This window comes from Furipterus horrens, unplaced genomic scaffold, assembly GCF_987537825.1.
Source record: "Furipterus horrens unplaced genomic scaffold, mFurHor1.1.pri manual_scaffold_4, whole genome shotgun sequence".
Taxonomy (NCBI): domain Eukaryota; kingdom Metazoa; phylum Chordata; class Mammalia; order Chiroptera; family Furipteridae; genus Furipterus; species Furipterus horrens.
This window is the reverse complement of record NW_028327174.1, coordinates 119,580,239-119,606,899: the sequence shown is the minus strand read 5'-3', so window position 1 is coordinate 119,606,899 and position 26,661 is coordinate 119,580,239. Positions and strand designations below refer to the sequence as shown.

Sequence of the window (26,661 nt, the reverse complement as noted above, 5' to 3'; positions counted from 1 at the left end):
TAATCTAGTGAAGGAAAAAGACACACAAATCCAGGAAGCTCTGTTGCAGGAACTCAGATCTCTGGGTAGGGGCATGTTTACATGCTCCTCCGTCCAGGTGCCCTGTGGCTCAGGAGATAAGCTGACCTTGTCTCCACCTGCATCTTTAGGCTGTACAGGCCACTGAGTCATGGAATCCCAAGAACAAAGAAGTCTTTTAAGTACTCCATCTGCCTCCTTGTAAATAAAGTCTTAATTGGAGCTGGCCTTGAGGATTAGTGGGTCTGCTTTGTATCCTTGATAGGTGCTATCTAAGTCATAAGTTACCCTAGCTGTATTTCACCCGCTAATGATACATTGTAAAAATTCTTTCACTATTGGCTGTAGAGTCACCCCCCCCCGTTCTATTTTTTGTAACTTTTGAAATCCTAATAAAAGGACAGTGGGGTCTCATGCTCTCCGCTGACTTGCCAGAGCGTGCAGCAGCCCCCCAATCATTTTTATCATTCTGCTTGCTGGAATTATCTGCGTGTCCAGGATCACAATTAAATCTATAAAGCTCAGAGTCTCAATCATGTGGGATCCAAAGGCCTACACCACGGAACATCAAAACTAAAATGGCAAGGTTTAAAGATAAGGAGATAATCCTGAAAGCCATCAGAGAAAAGCAGGTAGTTACATATAAGGGTACACCAATTAGAAAGGCATCTGATTTCTCAACAGAAACATTTCAGGACAGAAGGGAGTCACATGAAATACTCAAAGTAATGAAAAACAAGGACATATAACCAATGCTACTCTACCCAGCAAGGATATCATTTAAAATTGAAGACTAAATAAGGTTCTTCCCAGACAAGAAAAAGCTATATGAGTTTGTTAACACCAAACCAGTACTGCAACAAATGTTAAAGGGCTTGCTTGAGGGAATGAAGAAAAAAAAAAAGAGGAAAGTAGTCTAACAATAAAATAACACTAAATATATATCTATCATTATTCATCTTGAATGTTCCAACCTAAGGACATGGGATAGCTGAATGGATAAGAAAACAAGACCCATATATATGTTGCCTTCAAGAGACCAACATCAGATTAAGAGATACACACAAACTAAATTTAAAGGATTATAAAGATATTTCATGTGAATGGAAAGGGAAAAAAACTGGGGTAGCAATGTCTATATCTAACAACATAGATTTTAAAACCAAGGCTATAGTAAGAGACAAAGAAGAATACTGCATAATGAGAGGGGGAACAGTCCAACAAGAGATAGAACCCTAGAAAATATTTACGCATCCTACATAGGAACACTAAATATGTGAAGCAAATATTTTTTTTAGTATATTTTATTGATCATGTTGTTACAGTAGTCTCAGTTTTTTTCCCCTTTGCTCCCCTATTCTCAGTATCTCTCTTCCCTCTAACAATCCTATTCCCTGCCTTTAGTTCATGTCCATGGGTTATGCATATAAGTTCTTTGGCTTCACCTTTCCTATACTATTCTTAACTCCCCCCTGCCTATTTTGTATCAACCAATTATGCTTCTTGATCCCTGTACCTTTTCCCCATTTCTCCCCTTTCCCCCTCCCAGCTGATAACCCTCCAAATGATCTCCAACCTATGATTCTGTTCCTATTCTGGCTCGTTTAATTGGATTTTGTTTTTTTTAGATTCAGTTGTTGATAGTTGTTTGTAGTCATTTTAATGTTCATAGTTTTTATCTTTTTCTTAAGTAAGTCCCTTTGACATTTCATATAATAATGGCTTGGTAATGATGAACTATTTTAGCTTTACCTTGTCTGGGAAGCGCTTTATCTGCCCTTCCATTCTAAATGATAGCTTTTCTGGATAGAATAATCTTGGTTGTAGGTCCTTGCTTTTCATCACTTTGAATACTTCTTGCCAGTCCCTTCTTGCCTGCAAAATTACTTTTTAGAAATAAGATGATAGTCTTATAGGCAACCCTCTGTAGGTAACTCTCTGCTTTTCTCTTGCTGCTTTAAAGATTCTCTATTTATCTTGAAATTTTGGCATTTTAATTATGATGTGTCTTGGTGTGGTCCTCTTAGGATCTACCTTATTTGGGAGTCTCTGTGCTTCCTGGACTTGTATGTTTATTTCCTTTACCAAATTTTGGAAGTTTTCCTTCATTATTTTTTGACATAAGCTTTCAATTTCCTACTCTTCTTCTTCTCCATCTGGCACCCCTATGATTTGAATGTTGGCATGTTTAAAGTTGTCCCAGAGGTTCCTAAGCCTCTTCTCATTTTTTTCAATTCTTGTTTGCTCATTCCATAGTGGTTGACTGTTTTTTTATTCCTTATGTTCCAAATAATTTATTTTAACCCCGGTTTCCTTCCCTTCACCATTGGTTTTGTGTGGATTTTTCTTTGTTTCATTTAGTATAACCTTCACTTCTTCCCTTATGCATTTGCTCTACTTAAGCATATCTGTCAAGCCTGTGAGCATCTTTATCACCAGTATTTTGGATTCTGCATCTGTTAGGTTGACAATCTTCTCGTCGCTTAGTTCTCCCACTGGAGCCTTGGTCCGTTCCCTTTTGGGGCCATACTGTACTTCTCTGTCTCCTATTTTGACAGGCTCCTGTGTTTGTTTGCCTCTGTGTCTTAGGTAGAGCTATTACAACTATTACGTTTTAGGGGAGGAGCCTTAGGTATTTGTCATGACAGCATGACCCATTTCACCATGTTGTGATGCTGTATGTTGGGGGACAGGGCTGAGAGGGAACAATGCCACTTGCTCAGCACTTGCCCCTTTTCCAGGCACTTCTCCCACTTCCGTATGGGACTGGCGCACTTCTAGCTGTTGCCCTGCCTGTTGCTCCCAGAATGAGTGGGTCTGTGGATGTTCTAGGACTATGCGGGCCCTTTAAACAAGCGGACTTTGCTGAGAGACTGGCAGTTTCTGCCTCTGCCCCAAACCCCACTGGTTTGCACAGACAGAAGCAATGAGGTTTTATATTCCCTGGCGCTGGGACCATGAGCTCCGTGGTTTGTCTGGTGCTGGGTGTGCTCCCCAGGTGTCCTTCCCTACTTTTGAAAACGTGTGACTGTGCTTTCCGTTGGCCTGCCCCTGCTGCTGCTGTTGCCGCTGCTGCTGCTGCTGCTGCTACCAGCACATCGTGTCTTCTCCACCTGGGCTCCGCCCCTCCTACCTGTCTGGATGAATATTTCTTCTTTATATCTTTGTTCATTGGACTTCCATGCAGCTCAATTTTCTGAAACTTCTGGTTGACTCTAGTTTTGAGGTAGTTGTGTTTCTTCTTAGTTGTGGAGGGAGATGCAGCATGTCTGTCTAGGCCTCCACCTTGGCCAGAAGTCCTGTGAAGCAAATCCTGATGGACATAAATAAAGAGATTGATGGCAATACAGTCATAGTCAAGGATTTTAACACCTCATTAACATCAATGGCTAGATATTCCAGACAGAAAGTCAACAAGGAGACAACAGCCTTAAATGACACACTAGATCAAATGAACTTAGTTGATATCTTCAGAGCATTTTACCCAAAAGCAGCAGAATATACATACTTTTCAAGTGCACATGGAGAGTTTTTTAGGATAGGCCACATGTTGGGACACAAAACAAGTCTCAGTAAGTTTGAAATTGAAATCATATCAAGCATCTTCTCTGACCACAAGTCATGAAACTAGATGTCAATCACAAGAAGAAAACTGAAAAACACACAAAGACATGGATGCTAGATGACATGTTATTTAAAATTGAGTGGGTCAACAAGAAGATCAAGGAAGAAATCAAAAGATACCTTGAAACAAATGAAAACAAGAACACAATAATACCAAATCTCTGGGACAATTGGAAAGCAATCCTAAGAGGAAAATTCATAGCATGACAGGCCACATACACACACAAAAAAGTTCAAATAAACAATCTAAGTTTACATTTAAAAGAATTTGAATAAGAACAATGAACAAAGCTGAAACTCAGTAAAAGGAAGGAAATAACAAAGATCAAAGCAGAAGTAAATGAAACAGCCTATAAGAAGTGCTAAAAGTGATCAGTGAATACAAGAGCTACTTCTTGGAAAAGAAAAACAAGATTGACATATATGAAACCAGAGTCATCAAGAAAAAAATAGAGTGGACTCCTATAAATAAAATCAGAAATGAAAAAAGAGAAATAACAACTGACACCAAAGAAATACAAAGGATTGTAAAAAAATATTATGAACAGCTACATGCCAACAAATGGACAACCTGGAAGAAATAGATAAATCCCAGGAAATATACTATTTCCCAAAACTAAATCAGGAAGAATTAGAGAATATGAATAGACAGATTGAAACTGGTGAAATTGAACCAGTAATAATAATAATAAAAACTCCCAACAAAAAATGCCCTGGACTGGATGGTTTCACAGGGGAATTTTACCAAACATCCCAAGAAGAACTAATACCTCTCATTCTCAAACTATTTCAAAAAATTCAAGAGGAAGGAAGGCTCCCAAGTTCACTTTACAAGGCCACCACTATCCTAATTCCAAAACCATATTTATACACTACAAAAAAAGAAAATTATAGGTCAATATCCCTGATGAACATAGATGTTGAAGTCCTCAAGAAAATACTAGCAAACCAAATACAGCAATGCATTCAAAAGATCATACACGATTACCAAGTGAGTTTATTCCAGGAATGCAAGGTTGATACAACATTTGCAAATCAATAAATGTGATTCACCACAGAAACAAAATGAAAGATAAAAAAATCACATGATAACATCAAGAGATGCTGAAAAAGCATTTGATAAAATCCAGAACTCATTTTGATGAAAACTCTCAGCAAAGTGGGATTGGTGGGAACATACTTGAACTTAAAAAGGCCACGTAACCTGCTGCAGCATCATATTCAAAGGGCAAAAACAACAAGCATTGCCTTTAAGATCAGGAACAAGACAGGTGTCTGCTTTCACTTCTCTTATTCAACATAGTACTGGAAGTCCTAGTCACAACAATCAAACAAGGTGAAGAAATAAAGGCATCCAAATTGGAAAGGAAGAAGTAAACTATCTTTATTTACAGATGACATGATACTGTACATAGAGAACCTCAAAGATTGCAACAAGAAACTACTAAAACTGATAAGTGAATTCAGCAAAGTAGCAGGATACAAAATTAATATCCAGGAACCAGTTGCATTTTTATATAGCAACAATGAAATAACAGAAAGGAAAATTAAGAAAACAATCCTACTCACAATTGCTGAAAAAAGAATAAAATACCTAGGAATAAACCTAACCAAGGATGTAAAAGACTTATACTTGGAAAATTATAAGACCCTAAATAAAGAAATTGAAGAAGATACAAATAAGTGGAAACATCCACAATGTTCATGGGTAGGAAGAATTAACATCATTAAAATGTTCATACTATCTAAAGCAATCTGTAAATTCAATGCAATTCCTATCAAGATTCTAATGGCATATTTCACAGAACTAGAACAAATATTCCAAAACTGTATATGCAACCACTAAAGGCTCCATGTAGCAACAGTGATGCTGAGAAAGAAGAATGAAGTTGGAGGAATCATGTCACCTAATGTGAAACCATACTATAGGGCCATGGTAATCAAAATAGCATGGTACTGGCATGAAAACAGACACATAGATCAATGGAACAAAATAAGACCCCAGAAATAAACCCACAACTTTATATTTAATTAATATTTGACAGAGGAAGCAAGCACATACAATGGGTTAAAGACAGTTTATTCAATAAACAGTGGTGGGAAAATTGAACAGATATGTGCAGGAAAATGAAACTAGACCGTCTTATTACACTACACAAAAGAATAAATTCAAAATGGAATAAAGATTTAAATGTTAGACCTGAAACCATAAAAATCCCAGAAGAAAACAGAAGCAGCAAAACCTCAGACATGGCTTGTAGCAATATTTTATTGGATATATCTCCTCAGATAAGGGAAACAAGAAAGATAAACAAATAGGATTACATCAAACTGAAAAGTTTTTGCACAGTAAAGGAAAGCATCAACAAAATAAAAAGACAACCCACAGAATGGGAGAACATATTCATCGAAAAATCTGATAAAGGGTTACTATCCAAAATCTATTAAGAACTTGCAAAACTCAACACCAAAAAACATATAACCCAATTAAAAAGTGGGCAAAGGACCTGAATAGATACTTCTCCAAAAAGGGCATAGAGATGTCCTACAGACATATAAAAAGATGCTCAATGCCTAATCATCAGAAAGATGCAAATTAAAACCACAATGAGATATCATCTCATACTTGTCAGAATGTCTATTACCAATAAATCAACAAACAAGTGCTGGCGAAGATGTGGAGAAAGAGGAACTCTTTTGCACTGTTGGTGGGAATGCAGATTGGCACAGCCACTGTGGGAAGCAATATAAAGATACCTCAAAAATTAAATATGGATCTGCCTTTTGACCCAGGAATCCTACTTGTGGGAATGTATCCAAAGGAATCCAAAACACTAATTTGAAAGAACATAAGGGCCCCTATGTTCATTGCAGCTTTAATTACAATCACCAAGGTATGGAAGTAGCCCAAGTGTCCATCAGTAGATGAATGGAGAAAACAACTATGGGACATTTACACAATGGAATATTAGTCAGCTGTAAAAAAAGAAGAAAATTTTACGTTTGTGACAGTATGTATGGACCTGGAGAACATTATTCTAAGTGAAATAAGTCAGTCAGAGAAACATCATATGATTTCATGCATATGTGGAATCTAATAAACAAAGTGAACTAACAAGCAAAATAGATACAGGATGACAGCCAAGGTGGGGAATGGGAAGGGTAGGGAGTTGAGAGATTGAGCAAAAAGGAAAAAGGACTCATGGACATGGTCAACAGTGTGGTGATCGCAGGAGGAAGAGGGGCATAAGGGAACTAAATGGTATTGGAAAAATACAATAAAAAATAAAATGCTAAAAAAATAAGAAAGAAAACAAAGCAAGTAAGTAGACAAAAGGAAATAAAAAAGATTAGGAGAGGAAAGAAAGAAGAGAAATGATAAGAATAAGCAACAAAAAGAGAAAGCCCCTCCCCCCCAAAAGAGAAAGAACAAAAAAAGAAAGAAAAATAGAGTAATAAGAGGAAAGTAAAATATGAGATATAAAAGAAAAAGAGAGAAAATTTTAAAGGGAAGAAAAATTAAAAAGCTATGAAAAATAAAAATAATTAAAAAGAACAAAGTGGAATTTATCTCAGTAGAGTTTAATGCCTGCCTCCTGGGATCTCCCTTTGCATATCTACCAATGTTGTATGAAGCTGGTGTAAGCCAATGTCAGATGCTGTCAATGTCTAGCCCTAAGCAACCTGGTCAAAGGTACAAGTGATCCATAGCTTGCGGGTCCCTCCACTGGGCTTGGCTGCACATGGAAAGGGCCAAGCTATGCTCCAAAGCGCAAGACCAAGAGGTGGTCAGCAAACATACCAAGATACTGCAGGATTTGTCTCCACCTGTTGGCTGGCTGTCAGACTTAGTCATTGAAATGGCTGTTTCTGAAAGGGCTTCTGGCAAAATAGGGAGGTTGGGACCCCTGGATCTTCCATAAGGGGAGCGGGGTGCTATTTAGACTTCAGAGAAGATGGAGGGTGTGTTTGCTGCCCCAAAGTCTCACATCTGTGTCTTTCCTGGATTATTTCCCTGAACTCAGCAGCATGGAGCCCCTAGTAGGCAGAAAGGTGGAGCCTCTGGGTATCAGAGTTTGAGTCTGCTAGAAATCAGGATTATGTTTTTATCGGCTATTTCTATTGGCTCTCCCATGAGGGCAAAGTGCCCGTTCAGTTCTCAGGAAAGTGTAGGGAACAGTCATGCCCCACATCCAGTCTCTGACACCCCCTATGTCTGCCTATGTTGCTGTCTCCTCAGCAGAGATCAAGATGCAGGGTGAGGGAAAAAAGATGTAGGGTTGGGAAATCAGGATTCCACTGGGTATGTGAGTGGGATTCCAGAAGGTGGGGCAAGCAGTATCCCAGATGGTGGCATAATTGTTTTTCCCCAGGCTTATTCCCCTGAGAGGTGCTCGCTCTTCTCAAGAAAAACAGCTACTGTGATATCAGGGAATGACCCCACACATGGATCCCAGCAGATGCACCCCCACATTTCTTCCAATTGCGTCCTACTCCAGATTCTCAGGTGACTCCAGTCCACACCACCCTCCCTTCACTGGAGCCCAAGGTGAGTGGCTGCCCATGAAAATCTTGTGCTTTGGCCCCTTTAAAAAATATGGCTTTGTCTCCAGAGGGCTCTGTCTCTCCCCAGTGAATAGAAACCCCATTGCCTTCCACCGCTAGATGCTACATGGGTGGCTGATCCCAGCTCTGGTGCTCTCTGCCAGAGAGCCCAGTCTGGGGTCCAGGCTTCACTCCTCTCAGGGGAAGCTCTCATAACTGCATTATCCTTTTGTACCCTTAGCTTGCCGCCTGTTGGAGTGGGGCCAGCCCTTTGTAGCCCCACCCTTCTTACTGGTCTTGAGGTGGCCTCTGCTCCTCCTTGGTTTAAAGTCTCTTTTTCAGGTAGTCTTTGGTTGGTAACTCCAGGAACTGTTCCCCTATTTAGTTTTATTTCCAGTTTTGTTCTGGGAAGAGGTGAGAGAAAGATCCTCCTACACCACTACCACTTTCTAACCCCCTCCCAAATTAATCTATAAAGTCAATGCAAATCCTATCAAAAACCCAACACATTCATTCTTTCTCTCTCTGACTTACTTGATAAAGTAAATCTAAAATCAGAACAAAAGAATAATGTTCTGAAAATAGGTAAGACAACTTATAAAAGGAGAATCGAGAAGGAGGACTCATACCACCAGAGATTAAGATAGTTTCAAAGGTATAATGATGAACACAGTACAGTAGAAGGAATAATAAACCATGAGATTAATAAAACAGAACTGACTGCAGAAACAAGCCCATGACACAGGGAACTTAGTATGTAATAGGAGGAGCAACAGGACCACAAATTAAAGATGAATTATTTGGCAAATGGTGACAAAAAATTGGATCTCTACATGAAGATTTTTTAAAATGTTGCACCCTTAAATTATCTTCAAAAGTAACCACAGTTGCAAATGTGAGAGATAAAACTTTAAAGTTAATAGGAGAAAATATAGAAGAGTATAATATATCTGTGTGTCATGCCAATGAATGCAGATTCCTTTTTGTTTGGCAGTTGGATAAAATATACAAGGCAAGGTTGGGGTTTCTAACTGTTCCTTTATTACAGCCATTACAGTATTCATGTGTGCACCCCCACCATTCACTCTCTCGACGCTTGGCACCCACTGGAGCTTGGCGCCGCTCCTGCATTTGCTCCCTGCCGGCTGTCTAAATACGAACGAACAAATGAACACTCCTGTAGGGGTTGTACCTCTTTTATATTTTGTATAGACAAAGCTGGCCACTAGCCAAAATATGACCTCAATGCTTATATAACTGCGAGTGCATTGGACATGCCTATCTAGTGTTATTTCTAGCAGCCCATGCCTGGACATCTGGGGTGAGGAAGGCCTGACTAGATTCTATAGTCCTCACACTGTGATTTGCAGATGAGAACATATTTTAAAATTCAAAACATAAACTGTAATGGGGGAAATTGATGGATTTGGCTACCTTGCAAAGAAATACTTCTATTTGATGAAAAGCATTTCAGACAAAATTATCCAATAGGTGGAAAACTGAAAGAGTACATATAGAAATTCTGACTAAAAACGTTAACAAAAAAAAAAAAAAAAAAAAAAAGCCCAGTAAGAAGACTAAAAGAGAAAAATGAAGAAAAGATAGGCACATAAAATGTACAGGAGAAACCTATGGATGAAGTATATTCAAAGAACTGCACAGCACACAATGAGATACCACTTCAATACCCAGCCCCACCAGGTGAGCAACACCAGAGGGGTGACATCAAGGAAGAGGAGGATGTGAGACCTCTCGTTGTCTGCTGATGCACATGTAGGTAGTCCAGCCTTTCTAGAAGCAAATGCAACCTATAGTGAAACTAAGTGCATGTATATTCTGTGACCACAAACTCTCCACTCCTAGAATGTAACCCAGAGACACTGTCCTTGGTACAGGGGAAGACGCACAAGGGTTGGTAGTGTCTCCAGTGCCTCAGGCCTTCATAGAGAGTTCAGGGACTGATGTGTGGACCATGTACAAGAGCCCAGGCAGCCCACCTAAGGTACTCTTCAGTGAACAGAAGTCACCACCGACAAAACTCAGAAACATGTATCCAGAGGAAAAAGATGAAATGGGATTTGTGGAATAATACCATGTTGGCAAATTTTTTAATGTACAAACACAAAATATATGTTTTCCCCACTGTGCATACATTTTTTGAAAATACACAAAACAAAAGAAGGTAAATTGGAAGACTATACATTACATTCACAGGAGTGGTTGCCAGGTGGCAGGGAAAGAGGAGGTGTGGAAACAGATATCTAGAGAGCTGAGTGAAGTGTGCGGGCAACTTAATCTAGACACCAAGGTAATGAATCGTCTCAGGTAATACCACCCCTGCCCAGAAACACACAAGTAAATTGTGTTTACCACATGCAGCTGAAGACTAAGTCTTTATCTCTACCTATCAATAAAAAATGCAATGTTCTTAATCACTATTTAGACAACTCCACCTGCTTCTTTGATTTCACTGGATAAAAGATTGTAAACAACAACCTGGAATTGACTCAATGCTTAAGGAATTACATTTATTAAACTTAGAAATCTTGACTGTTCCAGGATGAAGTCAGGTTTATTTATTGACTAGATGATGGGATATTTAGTTAGTCACAGAATTATTGAGACCCAGCTGTACTGTTGAGCTTGCTGTCATGAGGCATCACTTCTGTGGGTGGGAAAGAACATCATTAATGAACACCGGTTTATCTACTGCTTCATCCAATTTATAATCTCCGAAGAAAATCCTGGGATTCAACTTTTAAACATATTTGAGAGAAACATTAAAAGCTCAAGAGTCTTGTACCTCCTTGTCCACTATGAATGTGTTTGGGAAGAAAAGTTGTTCAGTTTCTATATTTATTTTAAAGAACTAAGGCTCTCAGCTTGGGCCCTGGTGATTTTTCAAGTTTTATAACTTGCAGGGGCCCTAACTGTGAGCTCAGAAGCCCAGGTCTGGCCTGAAAGCATTAGTCCCCTATGCCTGGCCTCAGGGTTCTGGAGGAGTGACCATCAGGACATCAGAGGCACCTGTGGGCAGAGAAAGAAAGCAGTCACCATGCCTACCGTGCCTTCTGGGTCCATGAGCAGAAGATGCTTGGCCTGGCCATCATGCATACCAGTGAGAACAAAGGAGCCAGGGTTGGTGGTACTCTTCCTGACCAGGAAGTCTCCATCTCGCTTCAGCAGCCCCTCTGCCTCCTTCCTGCTCATCTCCCCTTGGTACCAAGACTCAGCCTTCAGCTCTTCCAGCATCGTGGCATCCAGGGCTCTGGGTAAGACAAGACTGATGCACTCAACAGAGGCAGCCTTGTTCAGCACTGGTCCCATGGACTGGTTCTTAAGAGCATCTTCAAAAGGTTCTGCCATCAGCATTTGCCAGCAACAAGTGGACCCAGGAAGAGCAAACGATAAACAGTACAATGTGAGGAATGGGAATGCAATGGCAACTCTACCAGAAGAAGGCGCTAGAGACAAATGACAGGCTGAAAATATAACGAGGCTCATAACAAGCATTTGAAAGCACAGCCCAGATCTTGGCATGACTCCTTCTGATAAGCCTGCTTTCCCAAGGTAGCTGGGCACTGTGCTGTGCCAAGGATTTGAGCACACTCTTTGTCTAGCTGATTGGAACGACTTCAGTTTTGCACGCCTCGTGGGGGCATCTACTTTCTCTGGGACACTGGCTAGCATTTTTAACAAATATGTTCTTTTCTGAATAAAAAACTGCCAAGCCAAAGGAAATATACAAAAGAAAGTTGCAAGATTTTATTTTGTGCAAAAGCTAAACCCAATCCATCAAATGCTTACTTTAAAATCTTTGTATCAAGTGAATTTTTAAAAGAAAATAAAACTGTCATTTACTAGGTGTCCCTTGTGTGATCTGCCCCAGACTAGGAGCCCTACCTCCCCTTGACCTTCACTTATTTCCCTGTGGAAAAAGCTCTTATGTGCTTGTTTGAAGTTGAGCTGACTTCAGGCCCTTCAGAACATGCCTTTCCCTACAGGGCACGGTCAACAGTAAGACTTCTGCTCCAACATCGACAAATGTCAGAGGCAAATAAGTCATCAGTCACATCTAATTAAAGCTCAGTGTTTTATTTTCAAATAAGCAATTGCACAAAAGCACTCTGAAAAAATGTGTGGAGTGCTATACAAATGTATGCTATATAATGATTATCTGGGACCACACTGCCAACCCAGTACAATGCAAGCACCACAGGAACAAGAACAGCATTCTCTTGAGCACAATTACAACCCCAAAGCCCTACATTATTTCTGAGACATAGGTCCTACTCTATAAATATTCTACAAATGCTATAAAATAAGATCCATTGTTAGTAGAGGATGAGCAGAAGGTGAAAAAATGAAATCAAAATCAGGCCATCTTGCCACTTGTTAAGTTATTTATATATTTGAAGTGAAAAAGAAGTTAAAACTATTGATTACAATTTTATTTCATTTTTTACCCTTTTTCCTGATTACCTGGAGCTGTTGTAAATTTTTATTATACTCTTTCTGCACCATCATCATCATCCCCACATCATCACCTTTATCCTGTCATCGACATCACCATTTACCATCACCACCATCACCACCATCATTATTTAGCTATAATGGTTCAAAATGAACAACATAGAGTGCTGCCTTTATTTTTTCATACTTTTCAATAGACACTAGCCTCCCAGTGCCCTTTTGTCCTTCTGTCTTTTTTTTAATTTGGGGAGTAGGAGTAGAAGTTAATGGATGAGAAAATGTTGGCTCTGGTTCTCAATTCTCCCATCTCAAACCCCAGGCCAATCTAACTCACCCCAGGAACAGGTGCCAGGAATCACTGGTAAATTGAATAAATTAACCAGTTTGACCACAAATACAACTACTAAACTGCAGTTGTGAGACATTGTTAAAACCGGAGCAGAGGTTTGGAGAGTCACCACTTGTTACTACCTGCTAATATATAGTGGTTATTTCAGCTCCATGAGAAAAGGGACTTTGCCTATTTTGTTTTCCTGTATATCCCCAGTGAGCAGAATGGTACTTGACACATGATAGGTGTTCAATGGAATAGGGATAGAGAGAGACAATAAGAGAAAAATGAGAGGGAAGGAAAGCATGCACATGCATATGAGAGGGGTTTGCTGCCATTTCTTAGTTCTATTTGACTGTGCTCTGTAGACTGAGAGCTCTGTGAGGAGACTGGCCATACTATTTCACCTTGGCATCCTTAGCAACTGAGACAGCACTTGGTACACAACAGCCAATTAATATATTCAAGTGAATAAACAAATGAATGCATTTATATAGGTATATTGTTTTTCTCAATACATGTGCAGATCTTCAAGAGGTAAGTTAATGCCAAAAAGAGGGGAAAACTGCTTGGCTCTGGACAATAGAGAAGGCTGTAATCCCAAAGCAGAGATTGGCCAAAGTTCAAAGCCTTAAAAAGTCCATTCACAACCCAGAAAAGTGAAGCTAGTCACCATAGTTAATCAAAACCCAGCTAATAGAAAATTCAGTAACTTCACAGATTTCTAATAAAAGGCAGTGTAAAAAGCAACCTCAAAGGAAAGGAAACTAAAGACGAATGGAAACCCACTCATGTCAAAGAGGTCCTTCCTGGGGCTGCTCTCTGCGCTGCTCCCTGCAGCCGATCTGGCCTGCAGAGGAAAGTGTTGGGTATTCACGTAGATGGCAGCTTCTCCCGTTGGGGACACATGTGCTTTCCCTTCTGGCATGCTGTAGATGTCCATGAACCCTGCAACAAAAAAATAAGCCCTTTTTCTTTTTCTGATAGTAACGTTGTTAATGCACTTATAGTTAAGCCACCCAGTTTCACAGAGAAGGTCCTTCAGGCTAACCATAAGAACATTCTTAGCCCTGGCTGCTCTGGCTCAGTGGATTGAACGTCGGCCTGTGAACCAAGTGTCGCTGGTTTGATTCTCAGTCAGGGCACATTACTAGGTTGCACGTCAGGTTCCCAGCTGGGGGCACAAGTGAAAGGCAACCACAGAGTGAAGAAAAAAAAAAGAACATTCTTCTTGCAGCTCTTCATAGTTTAAATCTCCTCTTCTAAGCCCATCACATGCACTGTTGTGTTCTGGCTAGGACATGTTCTATACATTTATGTCACATTGGGAGCTGTTAGCCCATGACTCTGCCCCATACTGGGCAGGCGAGGGGTCTGCCCATCCCCTTTATAAAGGCCCCAGATTAAACAACTGAACAGAAGAGCAACAAGCCTGATTTTAATCACCTGTTTTTTTCTTTTTCCATGTAAGTGAATGCTTTGTAAATTAACTTCATTCTCGTATTGTAATGCAGATGCTGCAACCCCGGATTAGAAAGTTACTACCTAATGAACTGAGACACCTTTCTTACAAAACAGAGCCAGCCTTGCAGCCTCCGACCTCATGCAGAGGATACAGCATGGGTGTTATTGAGCCCACCCCCTGAGGCAAGACCTCTATGATACTTCCTAGCTGGACCAAGACTGTCCAAACACACCTGCTAGGGTCACTGTCTAATTATTTCTTCGGGATCCCTGTATCTAATGCATTTACACATACATATTCTCAAGATGGCCTTCGGTATTCACATCTCTGAAGAAGGTCACCTTTCACACGCTATGGGCAGTAGGTGTTGAAGCCGGCTCAATCCAACTGGCAAGAGTCAGCTCAGGTCTTTTTAAGAAGCTTTCCACAGAGCCTGTTGGACTTTTGGCAGAACATCACTGTCTGCTTGTACACATGAGAACACAAGAGTTCTGCTAAAATTCCTTCAGGGTGAGCATTTCCAGCAAACTTATGAACTGTCTCTACTCCTATTCCTGCACATGACTTTCATGTTTCACAGGCTGTTCCTAGGTTACATGTCCTGGTTCAGCAGTGGCTACCTGCAGTTCACACATGTGTATGTATTGCAAACAAATCAGTCTGAAAATAATTTTACAAACTAATTTTTTTAAGAGAAGATGAAAAGTCCAATGAATAACTTTCTTGATGACAACCCTTTCCCACTCACATGATGGCAGATGAAGAGCCAAGACAGGTGGACACACATGCCATGGGGGCCTCAAGAGTTTGTTTTATTTAGAGGGAATAGATGCTAGCAAATAAACAAGGAACATTCTTATTTGTTTGATGGAAGGAGATATTTATTGCTTTCAAACAAAAACTTGAAATTTATCAAGAGTAATGAGCCCCAAGTTCTATGCCAAGAACTTATGTAAGGTTCATTTTTCCCTGATGAATCTGATATGTTCTGTCCTTGATCTGGTCAGAGTAACTAATATATAAAGAGAGACCTCATTTTTTAAATAAACCTAACTCATTTTCCAAAAAAGTAAATATCTAATATAAATAGTGTGTCTCTTTATATGTCTAGGTACATGTATGTTATATAAATACATTTTAAATGTTTATGGAACAAAGACAAAAATAGTAAAAAAAAGTTTCTGACAAAATGGTGACTTTGATTTGCTATTTCCATCCTATTTTGATGTAAAGCCATGTGGTAGCTTCTGCCAGATGTTATGTTCAATTGGCCAGGCAAGCACAAATGGGTCATCCTTCAGCACAGTAGGCAACATGTGAACTTCTATCACAAGGAGGGAATTTTTAAAATTTATTAACATTATGTAACGATAAAAGGACCAATTCAACAAAAGTATATAACCCTTATAAACATTTATGCACCCAACACAGCAGCACCTAAATATATAAAGCAAATCTTGATGGACATAGAGGAAGAGATTGACCATAATAGTCACAGTAGGGAATTTTAACACCCTATTGACATCAATGGATAGATTTTTCCAGACAGAAAATCAACAAGGAAACAGTAGCCTTAAATGAATCATTAAAGCAGATGGATTTAAGTGATATTTTTAGAGCATTTCATCCCACTGTTCTCAAGTTCAAATGAGACATTTTCCAAGATAGATCACATGGTAGGGCACAAAGCAAGTTCTCAATAAATTTAAGATTGAAATCCTATCAAGGACCTTCTCTGACCACAATGGTATGAAACTAGAAATCAATTACAAGGAAAAAAATGAAAGCCTCACAAACACATGGAGGCTAAATAACATGTTACTAAGCAATGAATGGGTTAACAATGAGATCAGGAGAAAATCAAAACATACCTAAAGACAAATAAAAAAGAAAATACAATGACTTAAAATTTACGGGATATAAAAAAAGCAGTCTTTAAAGGGAAATTCATATGAATACAAGCCTAAATCAAGAAACAAGAAAAATATCAAATAAATAATCTAATCTTATACCTAAAGGAACTAGAAGAACAACAACAAACAAAGTCCAAATGAGTTAAGAAAAAGTGAAATAATAAAGGCCAGATTGGAGCTAAACAAAATAAGGTCTAAAAAACAATACAAAAGATCATTGAAAGCAAGAGCTGGCTCTTTGAAAAGATTAAAAAGATTGATAAACCTTTATTCACACTCATTAAAAAAAAAAAGAGAGGACCTAAATAAATAAGATCAGAAATGAAAGAAGTGACAACAGACAACACAGAAATGCAAAGGATTATAAAAAATACTATAAACAATAATGTGCCAACAAATTAGACAATCTGGAAGAAATGGATAAATTCCTAAAAACATACAATGTTCCAAGACTAAATCAAGAAAAACAGAAAATCTGAACAGATGAATTACTACCAACAAAATCAAATCACTAATCAAAAAAATCCTAACAAACAAAAGTCCTGGACTTCCAGCCAAGATGGAGGCATAGATGGTCACACTGCATCTTCCTCACAACTAAGAAGAAATTTACAACCACTTCAAAACTAAAAATAAAAACAAAAAATCCAGAAAATCAAAACTACGGGGAAGTTAAGCAAAGAAATAAAGAAGAAATATTCAGCCAGAAAGGTAGGAGGGACAGAGCTGGGATGGAGAGAATGAGGTGCAGTACAGCAGCAGCAGCTGTGGGAGTGGTGCTTGGCAGCAGCAGCTGGCAGTGTAGCTAGCGACAGCAGGGCTAGAAGGGCTGGCAGTGATACAGCGACTATACCCATGGTGTAAAGCACAGTCATACATTTTAAAAGCAAGAAGTGATCTCACCTCCAAACCAGACTGATCCCAGCTCCAGTCCAGACCATGAAGCTTGCAGTTCCAGCACTGGAGAAAATAGAGTCACACTGCTTCTGACTGTGAAAACCAGTGGGGATTTGGGCAGAGGAAGAAACTGCCAGTCTCTCAACGGAGGCAGCTTGTTTAGAACAGGAAGGGGCAGAAGTGCCTGGAAAAGGGGCAAGTGAGGGGCAAGTGACATTGTTCCTTCTCAGACCCCTTCAACACATACAGCACCACAACGTGGTGAAACAGGTCACCAGCACTAAGGCTCCACCCCATACAATGTAACAAATGTGACAGCTCTACCTAAGGCACAGAGGCAAACACAGAAAGCTGTCAAGATAAAGAGACAGAGAAATACAGCCCAAAAAAAGGAGGAGTGGCAAATCAAGGTTCCAGTGGGAGAACTAAGTGACAAGGAGATAGTGAACCTGACAGACAAAGAGATAGCCAACCTAACAGATGCACAGTTTAAATCACTGATGATAAAGATGCTCACAGACTTTACAGAAAAGATTAAGCATGGCAGGGAAAAATTGAAAGATATACTAAGTCAAATGAAGGAAAATCCACATGAAAACAGTAGTGAAAGAAAGAAAACTAGGGTTCAAATCAATGAATTAGAACATAAGGAAGAAATAAGCAGTCAAAGAGTAGAGAAGGAGAAAACAAGAATTTTTAAAAATGAGGAGAGGCTTAGAAACCTCTGGCATAGCTTCAAATGTGCCAACATCCAAATAATAAGGATGCCAGAAAGAGAAGAGGAAGAGCAATAAATTGAAAATTTTTGTGGAAAAATAATGAAGAAAAACCTCCCTAATTTTGGGAAACAAATGGGCATACAGGTCCAGGAAGCACAAAGAGTCTCAAACAAACTAGATCCAGGGAATACCACACCAAGACATATCATAATTAAAAGGATAAAGGTTAAGGATAAAGAGAGAATCTTAAAAGCAGTAAGAGAAAAGCAGAGAGTTACCTACAAAGGGGTAACTATAAGACTATCAGCTGATTTCTCAAAAGAAACTTTGCAGGCAAGAAGGGACTGGCAGGAAATATTCAAATTGATGAGAGGCAAGGACCTACAACCAAGATTAATCAATCCAGCAAAGCTATCACTTAGGATGGAAGGGCAGATAAAGTACTTCCCAGACAAGGTAAAGCTAAAGGAATTCATCATCACAAGCCATTATTATATGAAATGTTAAAGGAATTTTTAAGAAAAAGAAGATCAAAACTATGAACATTAAAATGACAACAGAATCACAGCTATCAATAACGGAATCTAAAAAGCAAAAACAAAAACAAACTAAGCAGACAACCAGAGTGGGAACAGAATCATAGGTACAGGGAGTAAGTGGAGGGGTGTCAGCTCTGAGGGGGAAAGGGAGAGAAGGAGGGAAATGATGCAGGAATTAAAAAGCATAGAAGGAGGGTGTAGAATAGAAAGGAGGATGTTGATAATAGCACAGGAAAGGGTAAAATCAAAGAACTTATATGCACGACCCATGGACATGGACTAAGGGGGATGAGACTGCTGGAGGGATGATATGTGCTGGGTGGAGGAGAGCAAAGAGAAAAGAAATTTTGGCAGCTCTAAGAGCATAATCAATAAAATATACCAAAAAAGGCCTGGACAGGTGTTTCACAGGTAAATTTTAACATACATTCAAAGAATTAAAACCAAATTGTATCAAACTATTTGAAAAATTTCAAAAGGAAGAAAAGGTCCCAAGCTCACTTAATGAGGCTATCATTATCTTGATTCTAAAACCAGACAAAGACGTTACAAAGAAGAAAATTATGGGCCATATCCCTAATGAACATAGATGCAAAAATTCTCAAAAAAATAAAAAATAAAAATTAGCAAACCAAATCAGCAATACTTTAAAAAGCTGAAGTGGGGTTTATTCTTGGGATGGAACGTTTGGTTCAATATCCACAAATTAATTAAAGTAACACACCACATAAACAAAATGAGGAATAAAAATTATATAATCATATCAATACATGCACAAAAAGCATTTGACAAAATCCGGCATCCACTGTTAACAAAAACTCTCAGCAAAATGGGAATAGAGAGAACATACTTCAATATAATAAAGGCCATATATGACAAACCCACAGCTAACATCATATTCAACAAGGAAAAGCTAAAGGTGTCTTCCTTAAGATCAGGAACAAGAAAGGTTTGTCTACTTTCACCACTTTTATTCAACATAGTGTTACAGAAACAGGGGACTCCAAAAATCCCCAGAGTTTACCGCTGGGGGATGGGGAGAAGGAAGCAGCTTTCAGAATGCCTCCACCCATCTGAGGCTGGTGGCTGGTGTCTTTCATTATGCAAAATTGCTTGGATGCTTCCAAGGCCTCAGGTGGATGGGAGGAGTCTTGAACCAGGGGACGGTATGGAAAGCACACAGAGACTACGTGTGGTTCTGTGAATGGTCAGAACTGTTGGCAACACCCACTGCGTCAGAGGATGCAGTCAGGGATATATAGGCAGCTGCGAACACTTTAGGGGGACAGCGCGCTCTGAGGCTGTCTCCCTCGCTGGTGGGTGTTCGCAGGGGTGCTCTAGAGAAGGAGAGGAGATCCACGCGGTTTACAGAAAGAAGACAGTTTGCAAGGAGGCTGAGAATCCCGGCGGTTTTGTATTGAGAGCTGAAGGGCACCACAGCACAGAAAGGACCTCCCCAATCAGATTGAATGATTGGCAGCCGCTGGTAAAGCTGAACTGTGTTTGGGAAGTAGGGAAACGGTGTTTCTGACCTTCCTAAAACTGACTAGGTTTGGTAGGGGGGAGGCAAGGATATGTGTAACTGTTAAATAAACAATTTTCTTTTCACTCAACTGAAGAATTAAGAGTTGTAATTCTGGCGGCGGGCAATCGGACCCCTAACTAAAGAGCCCGTGGGTTTGTTTTCAATTGGAGCAGCCCAGGGGTTCTGTAACAATAGTATTCTAAGTCCTAACCACAACAACCAGAGAAGAAAAAGAAATTAAAGGCACCCATATTAGAAAGGAAGAAGTAAAGCTGTCATTATTTTCAGATTACATATTACTACATATAAAGAACCCTAAAGAGGCCACCAAACTGATAAGTATATCTAGTAAACTAGCAGGATACAAAATTTATATTCAAAAATCAGTTTCATTTTTATATTCTGATAGTGAACTATCAGAGAGAGAAACTAAGAAAACAATCACACTTATAATTGCATCAAAAAATAAAATGTCTAGGAATAAATTTAATCAAGCAAGTAAAAAAACTGTAGTTAAAAAATTATGACACTGAAGAAAAATTTTGAGTTAGATACAAATAAATGGAAGCATGCACCATGCTCATGGATAAAAGGACTTAACATTTTAACACTATTTATACTACCCAAATCAATCTATAGATTCAACATGATCCCTGTCAAAATACCAATGGAAAAAATATATGTCAATGGCATTTTTCACAGAAGTAAAACCAAAAATCCTAAAAATTTGTATGGAACCTCAAAAGACCCCAAATACCCACAGCAATCTTGGGGATGAAGAACAAACTTAGGGGTATCATGCTAACTAATATTAAACTATACTACAAGGCTATAGTAATCAAAACAGAATGATGCTTGCATAAAAACATGCATATAAATCAATGAAACAAAGTAGAAAGCCCAGAAATAAACCGACAACTATAGAATCTATAAATATATGACAAAGAGGGAAAGAATATACAATGGGTTAAGGCCAGTATATTCAATAAATGGTATTGGGAAAATTGGACTGATATGTGCAAAAAAATGAAGCTAGACCACCTTCTTACACCATATATAAGAATAAACTCAAAATGAATTAAAGATAAAAATGTAAGATTCAAACCATAGAACTACTAAAAGAAAACATTGGTAGTAAACTCTCTGACATTGCTCTTGGTAATACATTTCCTTTTTTAAAAATTTATTGTTCTATTACAGTTTTACCATTTGCCCCCATAGCTCTCCCCTGCCCCACCCACCTCATCCCTTCTACCTCAGTCAACCCACACCCTGTTATCCATGTCCATGGGTCATTTATACTAGTTCCTTGACTAAACCCTTCCCCCTCTTTCTTAAAAGACACATTCATCTTGTATGACAGAGATGAGTGAGACTTCCTCACTTTGCTTTTTTTGTTTTGTTTCATTGTTCTATTACTGTTGTCCCACTTACCCCTTTATTCTCCCCTGCTCCACCCACCTCCCCCTTCTTCCACAGTCAATTCCCATTTAGTTGTTCATGTACACGGGTCATTTGTACTAGTTCCTTCACAACACCCTTCCCCTTCTTTTACCCTCTTTCCTCTCCCCTCTGGTCACTGTCAGTCTGTTCCTTGTTTACATGCCTCTGGTTCTATTTTGCTCATTTGTTTGTTTTGTTCATTAGTTTCCTGTATTAGGTAAGATTGTATAATATTTGTCTTTTGCTGCCTAGCTTATTTCACTTAGCATAATTCTTTCCAGTTCCACCCATGCTGTAGCAAAACATAGAAGTTTCTTCTTTCTTTCTGCTCTGTAGTATTCCACTGTGTAAATGTACTACAGTTTTTTGATCCACTCATCCACTGATGGGCACTTAGGCTGTTTCCAGTACTTGGCTATTGTAAATAGTGCTGCTATAAAGATAAAGGCGCATAGGTCCTTCTGAATTGGTGTTTCAGTATTCTTCAGTTATAATCCTAGCAATGATATCATTGGATCAAAAGGCAGCTCCATTTTTGTTTTTTTGAGGAAATTCCATACTGTTTTCCATAGTGGCTGCACCAGTCTCATTTCCCACCAACAGTGGACTAGGGTCCCCTTTTCTCCACATCCTCGCCAGCACTTGTTATTTGTTGATTTGTTGTTGGTGGCCATTTTGATGAGTGTGAGGTGGTATCTAATCGTGATTTTAGTTTGCATCCCTCTGATGGCTAAGTATGTTGCGCTTTCTTTCATCTGCCTATGGGCCCTCTGTATATCCTGCTTGGAGAAGTGTCTGTTCGGGTCCTTTGCCCATTTTTAATTGGATTATCTGTCTTCTAGGTGTTGAGTCATATAAGCTCTCTATATATTTTGGAGATCAAACCCTTGTCCAAGGTATCATTGGCAAATATGTTCTCCCATACTAAAGAGCAGAAACTCTTTAGTTTGATGTAGTCCTATATGTTTATCCTTTCTTTTATTTCCCTAGACTTAGGAGATATATTGGTGAAAAAATTGCTAAATGGGATATCTGAAACTTTACTGCCTAAGTTTTTCTCCAGGACTTTTATGGTGTCATGGCTTACATTTAAGTCTTTGATCAATCTTGGGTTTATTCTGGTGTATGGTGTAAGTTGGTGGTCTAGTTTCACTTTTTTGCATGTCCCTGTCAGTTCTCTCAACACCGTTTTTTTGAAGAGGCTACTTGCACTCAATTTTATGCTTCTTCCCTCTTTGTCAAATATTAAGTGACCATAGTGACCTGAGTTTAGTTCTGGGCTCTCTATTCTGTTCCAATGACCTATATGTCTGATCTTATGCTAGTACCAGGCTACTTCTATTACAGTGGCCTAGAAGTATAGTTTGGTACCAGGTATTGTGATTCCTCCTACTGTGTTCCTTTCTCAAGACTGCTGAGGCTACATGGGGTCATTCTTGGTTCCATATAAATTTTTGAAGTATTTGTTTTAGTTCTGTGAAATATGCCACTGGTATTTTAATAGAGTGCATTGAATCGATAAATTGCTTTGGATAGTATGGACATTTTAATGATGTTAATTCTTCCCATCCATGAACATGGTACATACTTCCATTTATTTGTATCTTCCTTCATTTCTTTCTTCAGTGTTCTGTAGTTTTCCAAGTACAGGTCTTTTACCTCCTTGGTTAAGTTTATTCATAAGTACTTAATTTTTCTTGTTGCTAGTGTAAATGGAATTTTTTTTTTTTTAGTTTCTATCTCTGATACTTTATTTTTGGTGTACAGAAATATTTTCAGCTTCTGGAAATTGACCTTATACCCTGTTATTTTTCCAAATTCTCTTATTAATTTCAGTAGTTTTTGGTCAAATCTACAGAGTTTTCTATGTACACTACCATGTAGTCTGCAAATAATGAGAGTTTTACTTCCTCTTTTTCAATTTGGATGCCTTTTATTTCTTTTCCTTGTCTGATTGCTGGGGCTACATCTTCCAAAACTATGTTGAATAGAAGTGGGGAGTGTGGGCATCCTTATCTTGTTCCAGATCTTAGGGGAAAAGCTTTCAATTTGTGCCCATTGAGTATGATGTTGGCTCTAAGTTTCTCATATATGGCTTCTTTATGTTGAGGTATGCTCCCTCTATTCCCACTTTACTGAGTGTTTTTATCAAATGCTTTTCCAGCATCTATTGATATGATCATATGACTTTTGTCTTTCATTTTATTTATGTGGTATATTACATTTAATGATTTTAAATATTATACCATCCTTGCATCCCTGGGATGAATCCCACTTGATTGTGGTGTGTGACCTTTTAAATGTGTTGCTGAATCCGGTTTGCCAATATTTTATCAAGGATTTTAGCATATATGTTCATCAGAGATATTGGCCTGTAGTTTTCTTTCTTTGTTGTGTATTTATGTGGTTTTGGAATCAGGATAATATTGGCCTCCTGGAAAGAGTTTGGGAGTTTTCACTCTTCTTGGATTTTTTGGAATAGTTTGAAAAGGATATGAGTTAGTTCTTCTCTAAATGTTTGGTAATATTCTACTGTGAAGCCATCCAGTTCAGGGCTTTTGTGTGCTGGGAGTTTTTTGATTAATGCTTCAATTTCACTAGTTGTTATCAGTCTATTCAGGCTTTCTGTTTCCTCTTAATCCAAAACTTTCTCCAGATCCCCCAGATTGTCAAATTTCTTGTGATACAGTAGCTTATAGTAACTTTTTGCAATCCTTTGTGTTTCTGAGGTATTGGTTGTGATATCTCTTCCTTCGCTTCTGATTTTATTTATTTGTATCTTCATTCTTTTTCTTTTTTAATTTATTTTATTGTTTTTTATTACATTTGTCACACATTTTCCCTCATTGCTCCCCTCCACTCAGCCCCCTCCTTCTACCATAGTCAATCCCCACCCCATTATCCTTGTCCAAGGGTTATTTATACTAGTTCTTTTATCAAATCCTTTCCCTACTTAGCCCTCTTCTCTCTCTCCTCCCCTCACCCCTGATAACTGTTATTCTGTTCCTTGTTCAACTTTGTTTATTTGTTTCTGTGGTTCATTAGTTTCCTGTATCAGGTGATGCCATATGGTATTTTTCTTTCATCGCCTAGCTTATTTCGCTAAACATAATTCTCTCTACTTTCATCCATGTTGTTGCAAATAGCAGGAATTCCTTCTTTCTCTCTGCTGCATAGTATTCCATTGTGTAAATGTACCACAGTTTTTTAATCCACTCATCAACAGTTGGGCACTAAGGCTGTTTCCAGAAGTTGGCTATTGTAAACAGTGCTGCTATGAACATAGGGGTGCATAGGTTATTTTGAATTTGTATTTCAGGATTCTTCTGGTATAATCCTATCACTGGAATTGCTGGTTCAAAAGGTAGTTCCATTTTTAGTTTTTGAGGAAATTTCATACTGTTTTCCATAGTGGCTTCATCAGTGTGCATTCCCACCAACAGTGCAGTATGGTTCCCATTTCTCCACATTCTCACCAACACTTGTAGTTTATTGATTTGTTGATGATGGCCATTCTGACTGGTGTGAGGTGGTATCTCATTGTGGTTTTTATTTGCATCTCTGATGTCTAGTGATGTTGAGCATTCTTTCATATGTTTATGGACCCTCTGTATATACTCCTTAGAGAAGTGTTTGTTCAGGTCCTTTGCCCATATTTAAAATGGGCTGTCTGTCTTCTTGGTATTGAGACTTGTAAGTTCTTTATATATTTTGGAGATCTATCCCTTATCTGAAGTATCATTGGCAAATATGTTTTCCCATATGGTTTGTTCCCTTTTCATCTTGCTGATGTTTCCTTTTGCTGAGCAGAAACTCTTTAGTTTGATGTAATCTCATTTGTTTTTTTCCTTTATTTCCCTGCCTTAGGAGATGTATCAGTGAAAATATTGTTACATGAAATATGTGAAATTTTCCTGTCTATGTTCTCCTCTAGAACTTTTATGGTGTCACATATTACATTTAAATTTTTGATCCATCTTGAGTTTATTCTGGAGTTTGGTGTAAGTTGGTGGTCTAGTTTCATTTTTTTTGCATGTGCCTATCCAGTTCTCCCAGCACCATCTGTTGAAGAGGCTCTTCTCACTTCATTTTATGTTCCTTGCCCCTTTGTCAAATATTAGTTGACCATACTGACCTGGGTTATTTGGGGGCTCTCTATTCTGTTCCACTGATATATATGTCTATTCTTAGGCCAGTACCAGTCTGTTTGTTTTTTAAAGATAATTTTATTGACTGTGTTGTTACAGTAATCTCAATCTTTTTCCCTTTACTCCTCTCTGCCAAGTGCCCCCCTTCCCTCCTGCAATTTCACCCCCCTTAGTTCATGTCCATCGTCGTGCATATAAGTTCTGTGGTTTAACCCTTTTCTATATTATTCACAACTTCCCCCTGTCTATTTTGTACCAACCAATTATGCTTCTTAATCCCTGCACCATTTCTCCAGTTCTCCCACTTTCCACTCCCAGCTGAAAACCCTTCAAATGATCCCCATACCTATGATTCTGTTCCTATTCTGGTTTGCTTAGTAGAATTTTGTTTTTATTTTTTAGATTCAGTTGTTGATAGTTAGGAGTTGTTGTCATTTTAATGTGCATAATTTTGATCTTTTTCTTAAGTAAGTCCCTTTGACATTTCATATAATAGCTTGGTGATTTTGACTTCCTTTAGCTTTACCTTCTCTGGAAAGCACTTTATTTGCTCTTCCATTCTAAATGATAGCTTTGCTGGATAGAGTAATCTTGGTTGCAAGTCCTTGCTTTTCATCACATTAAATACTTCTTACTAATCGCTTCTTGCCTGTAAAGTTCCTTTTAACAAGGCAGCTGACAGCCTTATAGGCACCCCGTTGTAGGTAACTCTCTACTTTTCTTTTGCTGCTTTTAAGATTCTCTCTTTATGTTCAACTTCTAGTATTTTAATTATTATATATCTTGGTGTGGTCCTTTCTGGGTATAGATTTTTTTGGGACTCTCTGTGCTTCCTAAACTTGTATGTCTATTTCCTTAATCAAATTTGAAGAGCACTCTCTCATTATTTTCTCACGTAAGTTTTCAATTTCTTGCTCTTCCTCTTCTCCCTCTGGCATCCTATGGTTCGGATGTTGGCATGTTTAAAGTTGTCCCAGAGGTTTCTCTCCTCATTTTTTTACAATTCTTCTGTCCTCATTCT

General features: G+C 38.7%; 1 protein-coding gene across 2 annotated transcripts in view; it reads right to left on the bottom strand.

Annotated features, from left to right (window-relative positions):
• The window catches only part of SHC3 (SHC adaptor protein 3), a 255,280-nt gene that overhangs the window by 57,715 nt on the left and 170,904 nt on the right, over positions 1–26,661 (bottom strand). For both annotated transcript variants that reach the window (XM_090273986.1, XM_090273987.1), the window contains exons 10-11: positions 13,781–13,939; positions 11,251–11,546 (exon numbers count right to left, since the gene is read on the bottom strand). In XM_090273986.1, the coding sequence (XP_090130112.1) occupies positions 11,251–11,546; positions 13,781–13,939 (455 nt within the window). The remainder of the gene's footprint in view (positions 1–11,250; positions 11,547–13,780; positions 13,940–26,661) is intronic.